This window comes from Pristis pectinata, chromosome 6, assembly GCF_009764475.1.
Source record: "Pristis pectinata isolate sPriPec2 chromosome 6, sPriPec2.1.pri, whole genome shotgun sequence".
In the NCBI taxonomy this organism is placed as follows: domain Eukaryota; kingdom Metazoa; phylum Chordata; class Chondrichthyes; order Rhinopristiformes; family Pristidae; genus Pristis; species Pristis pectinata.
Window position 1 is genome coordinate 98,742,264 of NC_067410.1, and position 24,499 is coordinate 98,766,762.

Genomic DNA, 24,499 nt, shown 5'->3' on the forward strand with positions numbered 1-24,499 from the left:
ACAGACATTAGTTGTGACTATTTGAGAGCAATAGGCACTGTTTTTTTTCCCTGTAGTTTATGTTGCACACCACTCAGCAGAGGAATCATCCTTTCAGCTAAAGAACCTTTTATCTGAAATACTGACCTCTCTGGTTTTAGTTGACTTTTTCTGATATTTTTGGATATGGCCTACCGTCACCTGCAGGAAACACAGATGTTCATTAAAGTATGTTCATTAAATTCAGCCTGATTGGTTACAGTGGAGCCAAATTTCAGGAGAGTTCAATGTGCAAACGCAACAACACTGTGACTTTAACACATACAACTGAGACAACTTTTACCCTTTTCTCCCATCACATAAACATATTGTAATTTAATACTGCCATCTATTGACCAAGCAGAGTTGGACTTTTTACTTTTTTTGTTGCATTTCCAATATATGTTTTGCTTTTTATTGTAACTTTCATAAAACTATATTATGGTAACCAATGATCACAAAATAATATTTTTAACTACTAAAACTCCAAATTTGAATATGCTAAGGATTGCACGGCAATTAATTCTGAGCCCACGTTAACTCGCCCCACTAATACAGAGCCAGTCAAGTTTCTCCCATTTTTATCTATTGAAATTCCAAATTCCAATCAGTGCCAGGATTCAGAACATTCAAAGCTGAGAATACAGCAACAGCTCCAAGAAGACTGTAAACCTGCATTTAAAATAAATTACTAAATTAAAGCACTCGTGAGTTGACGATACATTTGCTCACAATAGGTTTATTGCCAAAAAAACTTCTCTCTTTTATAATTGAACAGCCACTCAAGTATTAACAGGGACAATTTCAATAAAATAATTTAGTGAAGAAAATACTGACAGAGTTCCATTGTTTTCGTACAATAAATGGACTAGTGACCATTTCACCTTTCATCCAGAAACATGAGTTCAAATCTCACTATGGTAGCTGAGGAATTTAAATTCAAGTAATTAAAAGCTAGTTTTAGTAGCAGTAACCATGAAATTACCAGATTGTTGTTAAAAACCCATCTGATCCACTAATGTCCTTCAGGGAAGGAAATCGGCCATCCTTACTCAATCTAATTCCAAGCCCACCAACGTGTGGTTCGCTCTCAACTGCTTCCTCAATTCAAGAACAATTAGAGATAGACAATAAAAGTAACCATTTCAAGGGATTCCGTGAAAGATTAAGATAAAAAAATAAAGTAGTTTGAGCAACCTCAGTTTAGTTCCTAAATACTGCATTTTCACGATTCAAAGTTGCACACAGCTATTAATATTTATCTCTGAATGATCCATGTATTGTTAAGGTGGGTCAGATAACTCTTTCCCCTTAGGTGGTTTGGAGCAATCATTTCCACGGTATGATTTAAGCATGAAGCTTTTGTTCTCCACAGGTTACCATGGTCTGTATTGTGAGGAGGAATATAATGAATGCCTTTCAGCACCTTGTCAGAACTCAGGCACCTGCAGAGACTTGGTGAATGGATATGAATGCCTCTGTCCCGCTGAGTATGAAGGTAGGTCAAGGGAGTCTGTGTCTTTAAGATACATGTGTTCAGTTACTGAATAAATTCTCTTACACCTGTAGATGAATATAACTTCAACTCATTCACTATTAAAAGAGTATCTTTTCAAAGCAGATTCACCTTTTGATTCAGGTCAGAGCTGCAGTATAGATTTGCAGTTGTTTTGTGAGGGAGAATGTTATGATGTTGAATTACATTTGTATAGTAGAAGCAATCTGCTCCCATGCATCCCTACACAGCGATGTTTCTGGCCACATTCTATAATAAAAAGGCCAATCATTTCCCCAGGATGATGGGGAGTTGAAGGAAGAACTACTAACCTCCAGGCCCCACTTGTACATCAACAGTGAATTCCAAAACACGATTGACCCAAGTCGTATCTTGTCCAATATCACTCAGCTCCAGCCCAGACAGGATATCATAAGTAGTGAATGGGAGGAAACAGAAAGAAGGTGGAAGATAGTTATCAAACTGAATCAAAAATGTAACAAAATAGAAAAAAACAATGCACAGATCTGGGTAACATTCATATTACATATTATCCTGACGTGAATAATGAGAGCACTCTAGAGCTAGTATCTTGGCCAATTTTCCCTTTTTTCTGAAGCCATCTGTAGGGTTCATTGCCCAGCAGAGGCCAGCTGGCTCCATGCAAACCAGAGATCAGATCTGCAATATTGCCTAACAACATGGCTCAGCTCCCCACTGTGGGATCCTCGAATAAATGGATTCAGTTAAACAACTGAAGTCAAACTGCAGTTGGAACCCATTTTTTCCATACTTCCTTTGGTAAATATTGCATTATAATAAGCATTTTTTTTTGTATCAGCAGGCTTTTCCTTGCATAACCTTCTGAAGCAATGTGTTGGCTGAAGCAAACTCAGTCGGCAAGGATTATCTACAACACTGTCTCCAAACAACTACTGCTTTCCCTGATTCCAACAGCAACTACAGCTTTCCCTATATCCAAAGGCCTGCCACAGCAGTTCCCCTTCCCAAGTCAACCCTATCCTCTGCCACTCAGAATCATCAGTTGGAAGCCATCAGTAATTGTATGACAAATGGTGATTGCCCTTGAGTCATCTGCATACACACGAACTCACAATAACGCCTTTTTATCAACTCCTGATTATCCTTTAATCATTGAGATACCTAAGAAGTTCATTCCTCTGTTAGGTGCCTGTCTCTGTATGCATCATAATGGCTGCCTGCCAGCAGTTAAATAAAAATTAAGATTGGACCAACATTGCATCCTACAGCACCATAGAACGGTAGGTAGGAATAATTGTGACCACTATCCCACAGGCATCCAATCTCAGTCAGGCTGAGGAATGGGAAAAAATTGGTCAGAAGCCTATGAGAGTTCACCACATGTTATCCTGTAAGGGAGAAATATCCAAAACATTATGACTCTATATTTTGACTGGTACCTGAATTCTCACAATGGAACGTCTAAATTCAATTTGGACATTTCTAATGTTTTATCCTTTCCTTACCTCTGATGATTTCTTCTAATAATTCATCCCTGTCTGAGAACATAAATTCTCCCTCTTTCATGCCTCAGAAAAGTTTCAAAACTTAAAAATACACATTGAAATGCATAAGACTGGAAATGCCTTGTGGATTCTGCTAGATTCCCATTAGAGTTACGGCATTAGTCTGCAAAAACTCATCAAAGATGAGTTGTCATCTCATTGCACTGGATCCCTACCAATTCTAGGATTTGCCAGATAGCCCAATCAGGGCAGAATTTCTGGCAATTCCTTTCATGAGAGGTCAAATCAAAAAGGGACACCCTGAACTGGTTAAATGCTAGAGTGTACCAGACATGAAGCAATAAATAAAAGCTAAAAAAAACTGCAGATGCTGCAAATCTGAAACAAAAACATTAAGTGCTGGAGACACTCAGTATGTCAGGCAGCACCTGTGGGGAGAGAAACAGAGTTAATGTTTCAGGACTGAGACCCTTTGTCAGAACTGCGAAAGAGAGTAAAAAAGTTAGCTACAGTTGCAGAGAAAGTTGGGGGAGGCGGGGGTAGGTAGAACAGAAGAATATCTCTGAAAGGGCGAGACCAAATGAGTAAGTGTATAAACCAACCTATTCTTGCTCTTTCCCGGTTCTTGCGAAGGGTCTGAGTCCTGAAGCATTAACTCCATTTCTCGTTCCACAATATCATCTGTCCTGCTGAGTGTTTCCAGCATCTTCTGTCTTTTATTTCAGATGCGAAGCAGGATTATGATATGCGGATTTTCAGTTGTACAGTTTCTATAGCTACAAGAGAAGCAAGCATTGCTTAGAAACCATTGTCCTAGTCCAACTGAACAATCCCAGCCTTATCCTAAATCACACAAGCTCCTGTCCAGTATTGCCTACGTTCTGGCCGACTTACAATGGCTCCAGGCACTGTAAACCCTTGAGACTAAAGTGCTCATCTTTGTTTTCAAATCCCTCCTTGGCATTATGCCTCCCAATCTCTGAATTCTCTTCCATTCTTACAACACTCACAAGATCTCTGTGCTCCTTCAAATTTTGGCCTATTCCACATCCTTATTATTCTGCTTTTAGTTGCATTGCCTTTAGCTGCCAATACCCTAAGCTCTGGAATTCTCCCTCTAAACCTTTCCATTTCTCTACCTCTCTCTCTTCCCTTAAGATGCTCCAAAGAACCTACATACATGACCAAGCTATCACCACCAGTACTATATATCCATAACAGCCCAGTATCAAATTTTGTTTAATAGCTCCCTGTGAAGCAGTTTGGAGCATTTTGCTATGTTAAAGGCATTTTACAGATGTAAGTTTTTTTTGTAATGTTGTTGTTTGCTTCCAGGTATACACTGCGACCTGTACAAGGATCCTTGCGCTAATGTCAGCTGTCAGAATGGAGGCACCTGCATCAACAAGGAACTAAATGCTACCTGCATTTGTGTGCCTGGATTTTCAGGCAAGTGGAACAGAACTGTAGAATTATTAGCTTTAGGGCCACATAGCTCATCTTTGCAAATGATTTGTGAAGAAAATCCATCTCACTAAAAAACTGCTTTAAACTTTGCAAAGTAGCTCTTCCCAATTTATATCACATGCTAGATGATAGATAACATAAGCTGTTGTATCTTGTATTGGTTAAGTATTAAGTAAAGTAGATGCACACCTTTTATGAGGTTAAACAAAACATCTCTTCAGCTCTGAAATTGTATACAAATGCTCAGCAGACAGTCAATAGATAAGGTCCCACATTCTCTCCAAAGTGCGTTTGCCACATTTCCACATCAATTCTATCTTCTTACATGTAAAATAGTCTGCTGCATTAAGCATTCAGTGGAAGACATGCAGAAGTGTCAGGAGAGAGAAGTGTCTCATAGAAGTTAATAGACTGTTGATTACAGAGAAGTCAAAGAGAGAAGCTGGAAAAATGGAAGCAAAAGAGATATTCAGAACAAGTTCCAAAAATATCTTCAGAATAAATTCCAAACTGATTTTTTTCTCCTGAGCAATGGCATGGAAATTAATTTGTTCATGTACACTCATGACATTTTGTTTTGTCTTGTGTTGAATATACTGCTGTAAATTAGTGTGTCACCAGAGGGTAATTTTTGCCTTCATAGTTTGGACAAAGAACTAGGGAGTGGGTTGCCTGCTCAAAATAGAACCCACTTAATTTTCAGTTCTATAATTTACTGTGACATTGAAATCAGGCAATTCTGTAACAAACAGGCAGTACTCCTCACAGGTTTTCCTTTGCATTATCTTCTGAGGTAATGTGTTGGCTGAACTCAGCAAACTCAGTTGGCAACGATTATGTACAATGCTGTCTCCAAATCAGCTGCTGCTTTCTCTGCATCCAACAGCAACTTTGTATGCTTTGTATAAGAATACGGGCAATAGAAACAGGAGTGGGTCACATGGTGCCTCAAGCCTTGGCCTTGACTGCACTTTCCTGCTTATTCCCCTGAGAACCTGACTCCACTATCTGCCGATCTTGGCAATAAATTTATTTAATGATTCAACATCTTCAACTCTCTGAGATAGAGAATTCCAAAAATTCAAGACCCACTGAAGAGAAATTCCTTATTGTCTCCTCCTTAAATGGGTTACTGCCTATTCTGAAACTATTCCCCTTAGTTTTTTAGGTTCCCCTATGAAAGAAAACATCATCTCAACATTCACCCTATCAAGCCTTCTCTGAATCTAATACTCTCTAATATGATCATTTCATTCTTCTGAACTCAGTATTTGCCCAACCTGTTCCAAATAAGAAAACCTTTACCTCCCAGGAATCAATGTAATGAACCTTCTCTGAACTGCCTTCAATGCAAATATAACTCTCCTTAAATAAGAACAAAACTGTATGTAATACTTCAGGTTTGGTTTTATCAATACCCTCTGCTTTTGTAACAAGACTTCTCTGCTTTTCTGCTTCATCACCTTTGCAATAAAGATCAATGTTCTATTTGCCTTCCTAATTATTTGTATCATGGAGTCAGAGAGTCATAGAGTCATACAGCATGGAAATAGACCCCTTGGCCCAACTCATTCATGCTGACCAAGATGACCATCTAAGCTAGTCCCATCTCCCTGTGTTTGACCCATTTCCCTCAAAGCCTTTCCTATCCATGTTCCTGTCCAACTGTCTTTTAAAAGTTGTTATTGTACATGCCTCAACCACATGCCAACTTTGTGTTTCATATACAAGGACACCCTGGTCTTTCTCCACTGCAGTTTTCTGTACTCTCTCTCTACAAACAATATTCTGCTTTTCTATTTTGCACCAAAATGGATAATTTCACATTTCCCAACATTATACTGTACTCCCTACATCCTTTTGTTACATCCTCAAAGAACTCAAAAGATTTGTCAAGCTCCATTTTCTTTTCTTTATACCATGTTGACTCTGCTTGATTGAACTATAATTTTTAAGGGTTCTGCCATTACTAATGGAACCTAGTATTTTTCCGATGACAGGTGTTGAGTTATCTGGCTGACAGCTTCCTCTTTTCTGTCTCCCTCCTTTGTTGAATAAGTATGTTACATTTTGAGTTTTTCCAATCAGAATCTAAGGAATTTTGAAAGATCGCAGCCAATGCAATCACTATCTCTGCAGCTATTTCTCTTGATACCCCAGCAAGCAGGGCATCAAGGCCAAGGGAATTGGCTGTGTTTAATCCCATTAATTTGCCTAGTAGCTTTTCTCTGGTGATTATAATTGTTTTATGTTGCTCTTTCTCTTTTGGCCCACAGATGTTATTATTGTTATTATTGCAATGCTTGCAATGCTTTTAGTATTCTGTACTGTAAAGAGAGGTACAACATATTTGTTCAAAATCTCTGACATTTCTTTATTTCCAATTATTAATTCCCCAGTGTCATTCTATTTTACCTTCTCTCTTTTTATTTGTTTATAGATGCTCACTATTAGATTTTATATATTTCTTGCTGGCTTACTTTCATAATCTGTTTTCTCTTTTTTTTGTTTTGGAGTCATCCTTCATTGGTTCTTCAAATTTTCCCAATCTTTGAGTCTACCATTAATCATCACGACACCAATATGCCTTTGTGTTCAATTGGATATCATTCTTAACTTCCTTGGTTAGCCACAGATAGATAATCCTTCTTTGTGGGACTTTACATCTCAATGGAACATATCACTGTTGAGGGTTATGAAGTAGCTCCTTATTTAATGTCTTTTTATTTAGTATCTTCCTTATAATCTACTTGCCCAGCCAACTCTGCCTTCACATCTATGTAATTGCCTTTATTTCAGTTTAAGTTTAAGACACAAGGCACAAACATCAAGCTGTCAAACTGAATATGAAATTCTATCATGTGATGAACAGTCTTCCCTAGAGAATCCTTTCCTATGAGATCATTAATTAATCCTTGCTCGTTTCATATGACAGGACATAAAGTAGCCTGTTCCCTGCTAGTTCCACTCACTATTGTTCTAAGAAAAAGTCACAAGTACACCAAATAAAGGTGTTCTCAAGGTAATCTTCACCAATGTCATTTGTTCAGTCTTTATAAAGGTTAAAGTCACCCATGATTATTACAGTACCTTTCCTGCAAGCCCTCTTTATTTCTTGATTTTTATTCTGCTCTACAGCATAGCTGCTTTCAGAGGGCCTATAGATTATTACTATGAATAATTTCTTTTCCTTATTATTTATTATCCAAACTAATCACACATTTTGATTTTCTGACTCAAAATTATTTTTCACCACTGTGCTGATTTAATCCTTTATTCACAGATCTAATATGTATTCATGTCTATTGGATATTGCCCAGAAATGTAACCCCTAATGCGTGCATCTTGAACATTATAGGCAGAACATATTGCACTTTCACAACTGCATTGTGTGCTTAGTGTTACCAACTCCTTCAAACAAACAATAATCAAACTATAAAGGTATAAGGATTCAAAACTGGCTAGAATTCATCAAGTATCAAAGTAACAAGCTTATTTGTGGTGTTTATCAAGAAGAGCTGATATTCTGATGTAAGGCCGACAATGCATTGCTCAGACGGTGTAAAGAGTAGAAAATAAATATTCATCTGCAAATAGATATTGCATGAGCACGGTATTCCGTGAGGCATTTTAGCACACTGATTATCCAAAACTGAACAATCGACTCCCAGCATCATCATAGCTGACAGGTCACGTGTGGTTCTCTTCTGGCTGGAATGTAACTCATTGAATGCTCCGTTTCACACTTAGGTATTCAATCCTTATGTAAGAGATAAGAGAAGGATGAAATCAGCCACACTGAAACAAGCACCTTTGCTTTCATTTTTACCCAGTGCTGGTTGTGAGGAATACCTTTAATATAACTACTCCAGTACTTGCTGGAGACCTATCATATGCACACCCAAAACCGATCAAAGAAGTAAATAGGAATGAATCTGCAAATCTGCAACGAGCACATCTGCAAATCTGCAACAAGCACATCTTTAACTCATGAAGCACAGAAAGCTTGCTGGTGTAACCCGAAGTAATGCTGTAACTTGGTTTCCCAAGATAAAGACCACCAGCAATAATGTTACCTTGAATACATAGGATTATGTAGGGTTATACAGGATATTTGGCCCAACTAACTTGTGCTGGCATTTATGTTTCTCTTCCCATCTTTCCTCATCTAAATTTATCAGCGTCACCCGCTATTCCCATCTCCCTCGTATGCCTGTCCAGCCTCCTCTTAAGTGCATCTATACTATTCAATTCAACCTCTGTGCAGTAGTGAGCTCCACTCTTGCTACAGTGTGATGTTGAAGGAAAATAAGAGAGGAAGAGCGAATATCAAGGAGGAATTATAAGGGTGAGAAAGGGGAATAAGAGGAGAACAGAATGAATGAGAGAAGAATGGAAGAAGGAAAGGGAAGAAGAAAGAAAGACCACATGTACAAAGCCACAGACCTGATTTACTTCAAGGAATGGAAAAGGGCGGATTTTCCTGCTTGATTTTCCAGTCTGAACTGTGCCCAGGTGATCCTGCTCACCAAGTGCAGGTTCTGAAATCCACCTGGGACTTGTACGGAGGGCAGACATAATGAATGCACTGGGAAGGAAAGGCTATTACTGAAACAATAAGCAATTTAGTTTCCAGCTAAGTTGTGTTATGTTTGTTTAGTCGATTTCACCTGGAAAAGGATGAACCTTAGAAAGAAATGGAGGAATTTCAAGACTAAATTAGATAACTACAAATTGCATTTTCTGCAATCTTTTGAAGTTCAAAAATACATAGGAACAGTCCCCAACCTTCTTTAACCACACTTCCAAGATGAATTGCATGTTTCCATTAAGGATGCCCATTTATGGACTTTGCAGACTTCTGTAATTATGTTGTTTTTGTATCAAGAGACACTGATAAGTGCATTTTAAAAGCTTATAAAAATTACTTTACTAAGGAACTGACTACTGTACATCCGCAAATGTTTCTACATTGTTTTTTAAAAGTCATTTTAAGTTAGTTAAAAATTAATTGCTTGGTGGACCAGACTGAGTAAAAATGTTTTTTATGATGAATTGATTTTCAATGATTTTAAAATGGATTATCAGTTCTTAGTCCTGGAAATTATTTTAAATGCAAAATTAAAAGAATTATTTTACAAAATGCTGACCAAGTGTGCTAGTTGACGGCACCTTTTATAACTATAAAATGCTGGTATTTATTTTCCATGGGAATCTTCCCCCCACCCCCCCACCCCCAGCTTCTATCAAGCCATGATCATATCCTTTCATACTTAAGGAAGGAAAATTACTTCTGGCAAGGATTGTAATTTTTTTGCACAATATGTGCCCTGCAGTGCCGGTACAAAGTAGAAAGAAACTCTTGGCTATGGTGTTTGTATAGGTCAGGCATAATAATAAGGCATCTACATAACTTGTTTCTTTTGACTTCCATGATGCAAACGCTATAAATGTCCTCAGTACACAGCAGCACCCAGATGGCTGGAGTGTACTTCAGGTGCCAGGAAGTATGGGCACAGAGAGGAGAATGATACATTATAGTTAGCCAATTAATTGATAGTTTCGAGAGAAGATTTGTGTGTGACTGCAGTGTTTAATTGCTAGCGGCAAGAATTCTTGTTTTGTTGTGCCAATGCAATGGCAGCACTATCATTAACAAATTTTGTGTAGTCAGACTCCTCCAGTTCCCTTTCCAGATGTTCATTGTATCTTCAAAGTGCTTTGAATTAACATTTCATGAAAAAGGGATTTGGAAACTTGCTCAGAAAAAAGGTGGAATCTATAACAATGGATGTGATATAAAGATGTGACAGTGCTGGACAGAGTACAGAGGAGATTCACCAGGATGTTGCCTAAGATGGAGCGTTTCAGTTATAAGCAGAGACGGAGGGTCTGGATCTGTTTTCCCTGGAGTGGAAGAGGTTAAGGGGGGATATAATTGAGGTTTATACAATTATGAGGGGTATAGACATGGTAGACTGCAGGAAACCTTTGCCCTTATCAGAGGTAGATAAAGCTAGAGGACATAGATTTAAGGAAAGGTATAGGAGATTTAGTGGAGATCAGAGGGGAACTTTTTCACCCAGACAGTGATGAGTAGCTGGAATACACTGCCAGAGAACATGGTGGAAGCAGAGTCGATGGCAGCATTTAGGAAGTGTCTGAACATGTGAATCTCCTAGGTACTGAAGGCTCCAGGCCAAGTGCTAGAATTAATATAGATGGATGCCCACTGTTGGGTGTGGATGTGGTGGACCAAATGATCTGTTTCAGTGCTGTATGACTATGACTCTAATAACAATACACTTAGAAAACATTGAAGCAGAGTCGGTGTGGATTTATGATAGGGAAATCATGTTTGACTAACCTATTGCAATTCTTTGAAGATGTATCAGCAGAGTAGATGAGAGAGAACCAGTGAATATGGTGTATTGGATCTTCAGAAATCTTTTGATAAGGGCCCACAAAGACGACTAGTGAAAAAAGTTAGAGCACGTGGAATTAGGGGTATTATACTAGTGTGGACTGAGGGTTGATTAAGAGACAGAAAACAAAGAGTAGAAATAAATAGGTCCTTCCCAGGTTCCTGTAACGAGTGTGGTGCTGCAGAGATCAGTGCTTGGGCCTCAACTATTTACAATCTGTATCATTGACTTGGAGGAGGGGACCAAATATAACATTTCTAAGTTTGCTGATGATACAAAACCAAGTGGGAATCTGAACATCAACAAAGGGGCTTTAAGAAGATAGAGACAAGCTGATTAAGTGAACAATAATCAGTGTTTGCACCAGTATTTACCAAGGAGAGGACGTGGAGGAAAGGGAGATCAGTGTGGAGCATGCTAATGTGCTGGGGCATTTTGAGATAAAGGAGAAGGTAGTATGGGGTCTCTTAAAGAGCATTAAGGTGGATAAGTCCCCAGGGCATAATGGGATATACCCCAGCTTATTGAGAGAGGCAAGAGATGAGATTGCTGGGGCCTTAACCAATATCTTCATGATCTCTCTAACCAAAGGCGAGGTCCCAGAGGACTGGCGAGTAGCTAATGTTGTTCCATTATTCAAGAAGGGAAACAGAGATAATCCTGGTAACTATAGACCAGTGAGTCTCATGTCAGTGGTAGGGAAGTTACTGGAGAAGATCCTTAGGGATAGGATTTATGAGCATTTGGAAAACCATAGCCTAATTAGGAACAGTCAGCATGGCTTTGTGCAGGGCAAGTCATGACTTACTAACTTCATTGAGTTTTTTGACGAGGTGACGAGGCTGATTGATGAAGATAGAGCTGTGGATGTTGTCTACATGGATTTTAGTAAGGCGTTTGAAAAGGTCCCTCATGGGATGCTCACCCAGAAGATAAAGATGCGTGGGATCTAGGGTGAATTGGCCATTTGGATTCAGAACTGGGTTGCCCGTAGAAGACAGAGGGTAGTGGTCAATAGGATTTATCCTAGCTGGAGGTCTGTGACTAGTGGTGTTCCTCAGGGATCTGTACTAGGAACTCTGTTGTTTATGATGTATATACAGTAAATTACTTGGATGAAATTGTACATGGGTGGGTTAGTAAGTTTACAAATGATATAAAGATTGGTGGTGTTGTAGCTTGGGAGTTCAAATGTAAAGAGACAGTCCACTGTTAATGGCAAGACCCATAACAGTGTTGATAAGCAGAGGGATCTTGGGGTCCAAGTTCACAGCTCCCTGAAAGTGGCAACACAGGTTGATAGGGTGGTAAATAAGGCATATGGCATGCTTGCCTTTATTAGTCAAGGCATTGAGTTCAAGAGTCAGGAAGTTATGCTGCAGCTTTATAAAACTTCAGTTAGGCCACAACTGGAGTATTGCATTCAGTTCTGGTCGCCCCATTATTGGAAGGATGTTGAGGCTTTGAAGAGGGTGCAGAAGAGGTTTACCAAGATGCTGCCTGGATTAGAGGGCATGTGCTATGAAGATAGGTTGGACAAACTTGGATTGTTCTCTCTAGAGCAGCAGAGGCTGAGGGAAAATCTGATAGGGGTTTATAAGATTACGAGAGGCATAGATAGAATAGACAGCCAGTATCTTTTCCCCAGGGCATGCATTTTAGGTGATGGGAGTAAGTTCAAGGGAGATGTGCGGGTCAAGTTTTTTACACAGAGAGTGGTGGGTGCCTCGAATGTGCTGCCTGGGATGATGGTGGAGGCAAATACGATAGGGGTGTTCAAGAAGCTCTTAGATAGGCACATGAACGTGAGGGAAATGGTAGGATATGGGTATTGTGTAGGCAGAAGGGATTTGTTTAGCTGGGCATTTTATTACTGATGTAATTGGTTCGGCACAACATTATGGGCCGAAGGGCCTGTTCCTGTGCTGTACTGTTCTATGTTTTATGTTCTAATAACAAGGAAAAATGAAATGTGAGGATATTCACTTCAATCTGCAAAAGCAGAAATGCTGAGTATTTTTAAGTGGTGAGAGACTGGGAGATGTTAATGTTCAAAGGACCTGGGTGTTCTTTGTACATAAGTCACCAAAAGCTATTGTGTAGATGCAGCAGGTTATTAGCAAGGCAACTGGTATGTTGGCCTTTGCTGTTAAAGGATTTCAGTGCAAGAGTCTTAATGTCTTAATGCAATTATATAAGGCCTTAATGAGACTGCACCTGAGTTATTTTGTAAATTGTGGTCTCCTTATTTAAAAAAAAGAATATACTTACTACAAGAGAGAGTACAACGAAGATTCACCAGTCTGGTTCCTGAGTAATGGGTCTATCATATGGGGAGAGAATGAGAGGTGACTGGGTTCAATAAATTAGGGACGGGAGGATGTTTCCCCTGGCTGAGGAGTCTAGAGTTAGAGGTCACAATGTCAAAATAACGGTTAGGCCATTTAGGATTGCAGTGAGGAGAAGTTTCTTCCATCAAACAGTGGAATTCTCTATCGCAGACAGCAGTGGGGATAGGGCAGGAAGGTAGTGCTGAGGTAGATCGACCAACATCTTGTTGAATGGCAAAGCAGGCTCAAGGGGTCGAATGGCCTACTCCTACTCCTACTCCTATTTTTACATTCTTATGTTATGGTTTTTATTCAGTGGCTAATTGGCAACATCCTGTACAAGTTTCAGTGAGTAGTTTTCCAGTATTAATGCTGGAAAGTGACTGCTTCTTTTGTACTCAGCCTTAGTACAAGAGGAGATACAATTATGAAGCAGCACTCTGTAAGAAATGCTACTGATCAAATCACAAGCTGGATGAAGCCCAGATAAGGGGTGAACTGAGATTGGAAATGAATTCAAATCAGAGTTTAGATATAAGATTGCTATTGTGATTTTATCAGAGACCAATATTCATACAATTCTTTCATCTTGTTATTTCTATTTCAGATCTTGATATGTGTTTTCTAGTCATTTACACGACCAAGCCTTTTAGTTCCTGTTGGTGTGGCAGTAATTTTCTGTTCTTTGATTTCTGACTAAATAATTTACTTTTCTGCCAATAGAAAAATACTGGTACTCAGAGAGGTCCAAATTCAATGGAGCTCAAGTATTTCAGGTTGTACAATGCATGGCCACCCCTCTCTGCCCTGGAATTTGAAATTTACCCCTTTCTCTGAGACCATGGTGAATAATTCAGAAGAGTATGTTGACCATATTTGTCTCCTTAGATCAATAGAACCTTAGTCCAAAGGATCACCCCAATAACAGTGCAGTTACCCCCAATATTTGTCACGGAGCAAAAAAGGGGAAGATTTGACATTCCGAAACCTTCTTCCAAATCTAACCAACATTTCTGCTGTCCTTCTGCTTATGCAGGCGAAGTATGTGAGGCTGATGTAAACGAGTGTGAGAGCAATCCTTGCCATAACGAAGGGACGTGTGTGGACCAAGTAAATGGCTACAGTTGCCACTGCCCACATGGCTGGGTTGGAATTAACTGTGATGTCCGTAAGTGCTTCCTCATTTGGTATCTCACAGATGCTGTGTTGTTTAGCCCTCATTAGGAGTTGCCTAGGTAAGTTCCACCTAAAGATAAAGTTATTTGATACCAATCATTTTATATAGGACAGCGACTCTTTGGAAAAGAGTAGGATTTTTGATTTTAGCTCATGTATTAATCCCAAGAATTATAAATTATCCACTTTTAAGTGGATACCACTTAAAATTCTAAAAATAATAAGCTATCCACTTTTAAGTGGACACTACATACCACCTGATACCAGTCAGCAAAGATGGAGATGTCTTTATTATTCACTCCATTGGAAAGAATCACAATGCAAGTTGCAGAAAGTGTTGAAGAGTAATAATTTAAGAATTTACAGATCTTGGACTTTTATCCAACTTTCAACAAACAATCTTTTGTCCTCTTGTGATCCACCATACCAGCACCAAAATGAATTTTGCAATTATGATCTTTACAGTGAGCGATTTGGTCAATGAACTATAAATTAACAAAACAAAATGCATTGTAAAGTCTGTAATTTAAGATCACTTAATTCTCATCATTTTAAAAAATAACATCTCCTTTTGCAGTATTGTATTATGTTGTGCTATTCACGTTAAACTGTATATTCCTTCAGTTACCAGCCTTTGCCTTGAAATATCTTATCTAATTATATGCAGACCTGGAATGGAAATCTGATCAGATGGCAGAGAGTCTGAATAACATGCCTCGCCACTCCCTCTACATTATCATTGGAGCCCTCTGTGTGGCTTTTGTTCTGATGCTGATCATTTTAATTGTGGGGATCTGTCGCATCAGCCGCATTGAGTACCAGGGCTCTTCCAGACCATCTTATGAAGAGTTCTACAACTGCAGGAGCATTGACAGTGAATTCAGCAGTGCAATAGCTTCAATCCGACATGCCAGGTAAGGACACGTAACACTGCTCATCATGACGGTAACTTTAGCAATACTTTTGTTTCCTCCAACCACTCACCTTCCCTAAACAAGGTAAGTTCAGCTGTAATGCCTCAATTCCTCGATCTATCAAATTTTTATCCACCTCCAATTTAAATGCTCTGGCTTCCGCCACCTGCCAGTGCAGAGAATTCCAGACACCTACCACACTCTGCAAGAAGAAATTTCTATGTACCTCAGTTTTATCTTGTAGTTATGTCCCCTTCTTCAAGACCCTCTGACTAGTGAACAGATCCCATCATCTACCCTGTCAAGGCCCTTTGGACCTTACATGATTAAATAAAGTCACCCCTCATTCTTCTAAACTCAAAGGAATACAGGCCCAAACTATTTAATCTCTCTTGTTAGGACCACCCTCTCATCTCAGGAATTAGCGTGGTGAATTTCCTTTCTACCGCCTCCAATGTTCTTATATCTTTTTTTAGGAGACCAAAACAGTATGTAGTGTTCCAGGTGAGGCCTCAACAAAACCCTGTACAATTGCAACAAAACTTCCCTATTTTTAAACTCCAGCCCCTTTGCATTGTGTGCCCAAATATTGTGTGCCCTCTTGACACTCCATGAGTTTTTGTTCATTGATGTTAATGTACACAGAGTACATGACTATGTGGAGTTGCTTTACCAATATCCACTGGCTTCCTCCCTGAGATCCCATGCCACTCTGGCCAAAGTACAGTGTGACTGAAGAATCACTTCCTTCCCTCTCTATTACTCTTCATATGTGCATTCATACCCGGTCTTGCCAGCATTCCTCTCTTTAGTCAATATTGATTCACTCCTATGACTGCTGCAGCCAAAACTGTATGTAGTGTTCCAGGTGAGGCCTCACCAAAACCCAGCACAATTGCAACAAAACCTCCCTATTTTTAAATTTCAGCCCCTTTGCAATGAAGAACAAAATATTGTGTGCCCTCTTAACTACGTCTGGACTTGCCTGCTAGCTTTTTGTGATTCATGCACAAGAACACCTGGATCCCTCTGTATTTCACTCACTTGCAGTCTCTCTCCATTTAGATAATATTCTGCCTTTTGATTTCTCTTACTGAAGTGCATGATCTCACACTTCCCCACATTAAACTCCATTTGCCAGCCTTTTGCTCACTCACTCAATCCATCTATGTCCTGTTGCAGAATCACAGTAACTTTAGCACAACATGCCCTTCGACTTATTTTCATATCATCGGCAAATTTGGAAGCCTTACATACTGCTCCTTCCTCCAGGTTGTTAATGTAAGTATTGAACAACTGCAAGCCAAGAACTGATCCCTGCGATACTCCACTAGTTACCTCTTTGCAGTTTGATAAAGACTCATTTATTCCAACTCTCTGTTTTCTATGAGACAGCCAGTTTTCAAACCATTCTAGCTCACATCCTCTGATACCATGGGCTTTTAATTTAAGCACCAGCCTTGTCAAACGCCTTTTGGAAATCTACAGGTTACCTGTATCAACTCTCCCTCTTACATCCTAAAGAATTTGAGCAAATTTGTCAAACATGATTTACCTTTCATAAAACCATGTTGATTAGGTTTGATTATATTCAGCATTCCTCTTTGATTATTGACTAGCATCTTGCAATAATAGCTGTTAAACTAACTGACCTGAAGTTCTCTGCCTTCTGCCTTTCTTCTTTATTGAACAATGATTGGAAACTGAACCAATCTTGGCCCTGAACAATAGAACAAACTTTTCCATCATTCCTGGTATTTAAACTCACCTTTCTTTTCAGTTTTACAGTGTTGTAAATAATAGTCACATCTTCCAGAGAATGTTACCAATGACTGGTAGCCATAGACGTGGAAAATCACAATAACGTTTTAGTCATGTCCAGTACTATTAATCACAACATGGTCAAGTAAATGAGAGCAAAGTGTTTTAAGCTTTTAGTTTGGGGTATCATAGTATGTTTCTTCAGCTACCCAGGAACTTATTAAGTTTTCTATTTGTTACTTGTTCTGACTACAATACAAATCCTCAAACTCTCTCTCTCGCCATCTTTATTCACTTTAGGTTTGGTAAGAAGGCCAGACCAGCAATGTATGATGCAACCACTGTGGCCTATGAAGATTACAGCCCTGATGATAAACCACTGGTCACTTTAATTAAAACAAAAGATTTGTAAAGCACAGCTCAACTTTTATGGGTATAAAAAGGGAAGAAAAAGTACTAACTCAGACTGATTTGCACACACACAAACACATACACACACACACACACACGCTAAATATTTTTAAGATAAAAAACAGCTGAAGTATTTAAGAGATTTGCTTAATGAGCTAAATGGTTGTTTTCTAGCAGTTTATCATTTAAAAATAGGTTTATGCAAAATATTTGAATTGGAAGTGTTTGTGTTTCTAAACTACTCGCTATGTTAATGAAATATATTTTCAATGTGGCCACTGATCTTAAAAATATTTATCTTATTAGATTGTGAAATATTCACAGAAATCATAAGAGCTCCAAGGTAAACAATCTGATTGTTAGTATATTTGTGTTTTCCTGTCTCTGTGAACCAATAATGCACCATAGTTGGTAGGAATTTAGATTTGTTTCTAAACTCATTTTATTGGGAGAGTGGGGCATGCAGAGGCTTGCAACACTATCTTTTTAACTCTAAAACTTGAGAATGAACTATGCCCAAAACACTGGGATTAATCACTCCTCCGTGTGAATACTGAGATGGTCTAAAGTGGACCTGCCAGTGTCCAAAATACAAAGACTGGAAATTGTTGTAAAATTGATAGTCTCATTCAGAGAGGCTGGAAGAGTAGCCAATGAAGAAATGGCACAATTTTGCAAAGTTCTCCTAAATTACTTTACACTAGACAGATATCTCAGTGGACCCAAGAATTAATTCATGTGAATGTAAAAAAAAGGAAACATTGTAATCCTCATTTATTCAGCATTCTGTTAGACTCAGTACCACTTTCTTTGCAGCTTTCCTAACCAACATTCTTTCTCAAGTTACTTTAAGAAAAGAAAGAAATGAAGAGAAAAGAATTCAAATTAATGCTAATCCTTTGAAAGTATTTGACAGTTAAATACAGTTTCTGATGCTGAAAAACTCCGTTAACTCATAATTATCAGAATCGGCTTGATTGTATTTTGCTGAATGCTTACTTTCTTCAATACTGTGGTACTCTTTTTAGTAAACTTTACTTAAAGAGCAAGTCTCATCATCAGAATCTTCTTGAAAATTCAGTTACAAATATTTATCATTAAATATTTGCTTCTGTTGAGATTTTCAGTCAAAAAGCTCTTTAAAAATGGCTCATTAACAATGGAACATACTTAGATGAGTTAGTGACCTTGACAAGTGAAGCAAGTTGAACCAATAGCTATAGCATGAGTGACGTTAGTGTAGCTCTTATTATACAATTAAGTCCAACCATATCCCCACCAACAAAACAATACACTGCAGATCGACAAAAATATTCTCCAATGATCAACATGTGCAAACTAGATTAAACAGAAGGATATTAACGGGACAGTTTTGGATTATTGTGAAGCTTTTACTGGAGATCTAGCAAACCGACAAAGAACTGGTCCAACAGTTGCACTCTCACATTGCTATACAGGAAAGAAAGATGCTATCAGTCTCTGAACCTTTGCAATAATATGTGCACCTGATTATTTTATAAATTTATAAATTAATCTAATGATGTTCAATTTTCACTTTCTACTTCCTTATAACTAAACAGCAAAGGTGCCTGAAAAATAATTCAATCCTTTAATATTAATGGGAACTTAACTGCTTTTTAAAAAGAGGCAAGGATGTTGAGAAACTCACTCTTTAGTTGCCTAGAGTTTAGTACTGCGTATTGTAATGAAACCAGAAGCAGTCTGTGAAATGTGAAACTGCTGTGCATCCCTATTAAAGCTGCAATGAGGTTTAAGAAGTGATAATATACACTTCAAGCAAAATAATTTTGTTTTTTGCAAGTTGAAGACTTTGGTATAAGCTTCCGTTTTTCCTGCTGTTGTACTAACTGTGCTCTTTTTGTCGTTTTTTGCTCTTTTGTAGCTCGTATTTTTTTGTGGTGGAGGAAGCAGGGTTGTTCATTGGTGTGTTGACCTGTAATGTGTGTCTTGAATTTCCAATTGCTCATGCTGAACAAAGCCTGTTTCTGACTGAAGTAGACTGATGTTTGATTTGCTCCATTAAATCCATGCATCAAAGCTGTATGTTTAATGAAACAATAAAGCTCTTACACAAAACAACACCCTATTAGCAATGCAAAGACTCCTGTGATCTCAGTTCATTGTGTTTTTAATTATTTCCATTGAGTAGTTAGACCTTGCATGCTACTGACATAAATTCTTATTTGCCTAGAGCACATATTGAAAATACACAGACTAGATACTCATTGAGTTTTCGTTCATTGATGCTAATGTACACAGGGTACATGACTATGTGGAGTTGCTTTACCAATGTCCACTGGCTTCCTCCCTGAGATCCCATGCCACTCTGGCCAAAGTACGGTGTGACTGAAGAATCACTTCCTTCCCTCTGTTTTACTCTTATATATCTGTATTCCTCCCCTCAGTCAGCATTGATTCACTCCTATGACTGCTGCAGCCTGCCCAGTGGAAATCAGCAGCAGATTGAAGGGTAATTTATAAAATATCCATCATCCTGTTGAATGTGGCAAGCAAGTTGGCCTCCAAGTCTGCGTGGCCATGTGGAGAGTTTTGAAGCCATTTTCTCCATAGCAAACATTTGTCCACTCCCGTGCAATACTTATCCATTAACGAGTGCGTCAGAAACCTCCAGCCTTTCAGTGCATCTGATGCACCTCTAACATTTTCCTTCTCCTGCCCAGTTCAGCATTTGTCTCTCACCTTGGAGAGGATTTGGAGAGGAATGTGTCCCCTGACACAGACACTCTGCAGGTGTCCCTGCCACATATATGCTCACACCCATTTGTTACGTGTCAATAACCTAACTCTCTGAACCTCACACGCTGGTGCATGCTGTGAGTGTGCATCTTCAGAGGGAATGGGTACCTCCAGGGAACCACCTCATTGGTGCTGAAAGTTGAGTGGGTGTGAGGAGTGATGTGATCTAGTTTACTACCAAGACAGAATGAAGTAACATTGAATGTAAAGTATATGATGCAATTGAACCAGCAAATATATTTACTTTTATGGCCTGGTTAGATCATTGAATCACTTCGGCATTATTAGCAAGGTCTGGACACAATACCCCTGCTGTTTATGTCTTAGCCACCTTCAACCATACATTGGTGAGACCACTCAGCTACTTTTGTTGAGTAAAATGTCCCTGACTGCACCCATGAATAATTCAAGCTTCCTTGGTTTAAGTCTACCACCAATCCTGAGTTTCCATTGGCAGACTGTTCTTTTACTACAGTTGAGATTGCGAGACCAGGAAGACAAAAATAACTGAGTTCCCATCACAGGTTTTGACCACCTTAAATGAATTCCTCTGTTGTTGATGTCCATGACCATGCCTTTGCTACTTCTAAACTTGACCATGCCAGTACTCTCTTGACCAGCTTCCCAAATTCCATCCTCCATAAAATTGATCTCAATCAAAATGTGTTCTCTGTATCCTCCCACCAGTTCCTTCACCGACCAGCCCTGTGCTTGCTGACTGACAATGGTTCCCATTCCAGTGTTTGTTTTTAAATTCTCAACCTTCTTTCCAAATCCCCCCACAGCCTTAAGACTCCCTGATCTTATACTTCCTCCAACCTTCCAACCCTCTGAGATCTCTGCACTCTTCCAGTTTAGGTCCCCTGCAGTTCTTACTTTTAATCACTACTCAGTTGGCTGCCTAAGCCCTCAAGTACTCACATTCGCTAACTAAATCTTTCTGCCTTCCCACTTCTTTCTCCATCTTTAAGGTGCTCTATAAAACCCGTCTCTATGATCAATGTGTGGCTTGCTGTCAGATTCTGCAATGGTAATGCTCTTGCAGCACACTTTGGTCATTTACCATGTTAACAGTGTAATATTAATGAAAGTTATTTTATGTCAACCCTTTTGATATAAAGGCCAACACTCCATTAGCAATTTTGATTGATTGATTTTCTCATGTACAAGCATTTCTCTTTTAATGTGATGCAGACGCTAGCCATGGTTGGATATTAGCACATGAAATTTTCATCCTTTAGAGTGGTATATACCGGGCTTGTATTTTACCAAGTTCTGCATTCCACTGTTTATCAATCAAACTGGATATACTGAACTTTGTGCAGTGTTATTTGTGAACTTTTGATATTTACAATCATAGTGGGGGAGATTTATATTTGGAATAACTTTGACCACTAATTCACCAGTTTGTTTCAAGGCCTGGATTTCATTAATGTGTAAATTAATACCATGGGTGTTTCGCAGCTCTGGACTGATACAGAATCATGTGGTCCTGAAGCTTATATGGCCATGAAAATAGCAGGTGAGGTGCAGCTAGGGTATGGGGACGGGGGAAGTTACCATAATGAAGAGTGAAGTTCAAGACAATAGCAACCCGGGTTTCTGGCCTCCCTCTCGATGGCTTTTGAAGTCTCTAGCCTTGCTCTTTACTTAACTCTGCAAATCACTGCAATTAATAGAAGGTAAATATTACCTCCCCACGAGTTTGTCTTGTCTGCTAGTCAGTCATTTTTTTTATAGCCATAACGCCATAATTTAGAAAGTATCTTATTAATGAGGCTCCCACCTGATTTAGGTGGACACTTCATCTCCCAAGAAATACGTTCATGGAACAAGAATAGGGCAGGAAATTTTCCAATCATTTTAACCCTGTTTTCATCCCTTGTCTGTTGAGCAGTGTAAGTTCAAATCCATTTTCATAGTGTTTAGTGGAATAGAGGTAATAAATTATCACTTCCAGTTGTAATCATACACAACCTTTTGTCTCATAGAGAATGAAAATACCATGAATTATAGAACAGAAACATACTTATCATAGTTATGTGGAATTAACCCTACCTCAGAAGCTCCCATGTTACCCACATAGTGTAGTTTCACTGTTACACCAATTTGTGTGGTTATGCTTAACCACAGTTATCCTATTTATGCTAAGAAGATGGTTAAGTATGAAATTCCTACAAGAAGTTTAGGAACTCTGTCCTGCAACTAATTTGGTGTGTTCACGATCTGAAGTGAATAGTTTCAGTAATGATGGTTTCCAGAGCTACTGGATACCTTCCATTGTGATCTTAGTCAACCGTGCACACCAGCCTATTCCAGAACCTGCAGTATGTACAGTCCAGGTCATCGACATAAACAGAGAGTTCCCCTCACCTCCAGCACCACCCTGTTAGTGACCAATGAAGTAACTAACTGACCACAAGAGGTGCTGTGTCTTTGAGCAAAATAATACTGAGAAATTGGAGACACGAGAGACTGCAGATGCTGAAATCTGGAGCAATGAGTGAGATGCTGGAGGAACTCAGCAGGTCAGGCAGCATCTGTGGAGGGAAATGGACAGATGACATTTTGGGTCGAGACCCTGAATCTGAGCCGTTTAGGTGGTGCTCAGGCTTTGGGGAGTTAGGAGGTGAGTTACTCGCTGCAGAATTCCTAGCCCGCTCTTGTAGCCACATTGTGTCTATGGCTCCTCCAGTTTAGTGTCTGGTCCATAGTAACCCCCAGGATATTGATAGAGATGCTGTGATCATCAAGAGTGAAGCTTGTGGACAAAATTAGAGCACAGAAAAATGAGTATGGCAGAGGCTGTGGGCAAAACATCAGTGTCGAAGTGAGACCCTTTAATTCACATCTCTTCATTGTCTTGATGCAGGGTTTGCTTCTTCTCTTACTGTGGGTGAAAAAATACTGGTTGTAGGTCACATCTTTAACAGGCAGTTACTTATGATAAACATGGCTGCTGAGTTCCAGGCACCGTCTCTAGATGTGCATCTAACACCAGCAAGGATTGTGGTTGGAAGTAAAGGCGGGTTGAGAAATCAGACTCATCTCACAGCAGATTTCATTCTACTGTGAAATGGCAAACTTCCTGCTGTTTTGTCTAAGTTACCCTTTCACTATCCACTGGCAGCACTCAAGATTACACTGAATAGAAATTTGTGCAGCAAGTAAAAATTGTGTATGACATCTGTTGTGTACATGAAATATTAATATTCAGCTCACTATTGATGCTATTATTTCTTTGGCCTATTTACAAAAACTACTGTATCATTCAAGCTGAAATTTGAAAAGGGTTGATTTAAATGACAGTGTGGAGCAGTTTTTCAAGAAGAAAAATCCATGTCCCCTTTTTGTTTTTTCTTTATCTCACCATTCTAGCCCCGTTTGATTTGACCAGTATATGCAAATGTTAGCAGCATCTAGAATGTCTTATCCCAGGGTGTCTCAATTGGTTCACCTGTTGACATGGCTGCTCCACGTGGATACAATCCTTGGATGTGTTGCTTGGGTTCAAGTAGAATCCTCATTCTAACACTAAACTTCTGGAGTATTTCATTTTGCTGAATATATAGAATCTGAGACAACTTTTACTCAAGTCAGATGTGGACATATTTGTGATTTCTGAAGGTATAAACATATATGGGGAAAAGGCAGATGTATGGATTTAGATCAGGGATCTGTCATGATTGAATTAAATGATTCCCAGTAACATCTTTGTGTCATAGTCTTTGTTTGATTTTTTCGAAGTGAATGCCAGGTGTAAAGTTTACATTTATGACTTACAAAGAGTCACAAGTAGGCTTTAACTTTGCCTATCATCCATCACTGAAAACTTCCAATGGCAACTTTCCTACTTCTGCCCTCATACCAGAAACTGCACAGGTTCAAGCCAAGAATTTCATGGGTTTCCTGATCTGGTGGCACATCCTATCTAGGCCCACTCCTGACAAGCCCGTAACTGGTGAAATAAGGCTTGCTGCAAGTCTCTTGGCCTGTAGCTCCATGTCAGACTTTGGTCACTGAGACCTTCAGGTCCCAATTCTAACAAAAGGTTCTACAGCAATTATTCCTGCTGACCCTGTGGATCCTTGGATCAGCACCTGACTGGGGTCGGCCTGAAAACAGAGGTTTATGGGTGGTTTTTGCTCAAGCAGCCAACAATTGGGAAATTGTGGCTCATTTACTCAAGAGAACCATTGAAAATCCTGGGACAACC

General features: G+C 39.2%; 1 protein-coding gene across 1 annotated transcript in view; it reads left to right on the forward strand.

The window, feature by feature from the left end:
- Window positions 1–19,605, forward strand: part of dner (delta/notch-like EGF repeat containing) — a 188,440-nt gene extending 168,835 nt beyond the window's left edge. The window contains exons 9-13 of the mRNA XM_052018121.1: window positions 1,394–1,516; window positions 4,357–4,470; window positions 14,280–14,411; window positions 15,087–15,333; window positions 17,395–19,605. Of these exons, the coding sequence (XP_051874081.1) occupies window positions 1,394–1,516; window positions 4,357–4,470; window positions 14,280–14,411; window positions 15,087–15,333; window positions 17,395–17,506 (728 nt within the window). The 3' untranslated portion in view covers window positions 17,507–19,605. The remainder of the gene's footprint in view (window positions 1–1,393; window positions 1,517–4,356; window positions 4,471–14,279; window positions 14,412–15,086; window positions 15,334–17,394) is intronic.
- The last annotated feature ends 4,894 nt before the right edge of the window (window positions 19,606–24,499 follow it).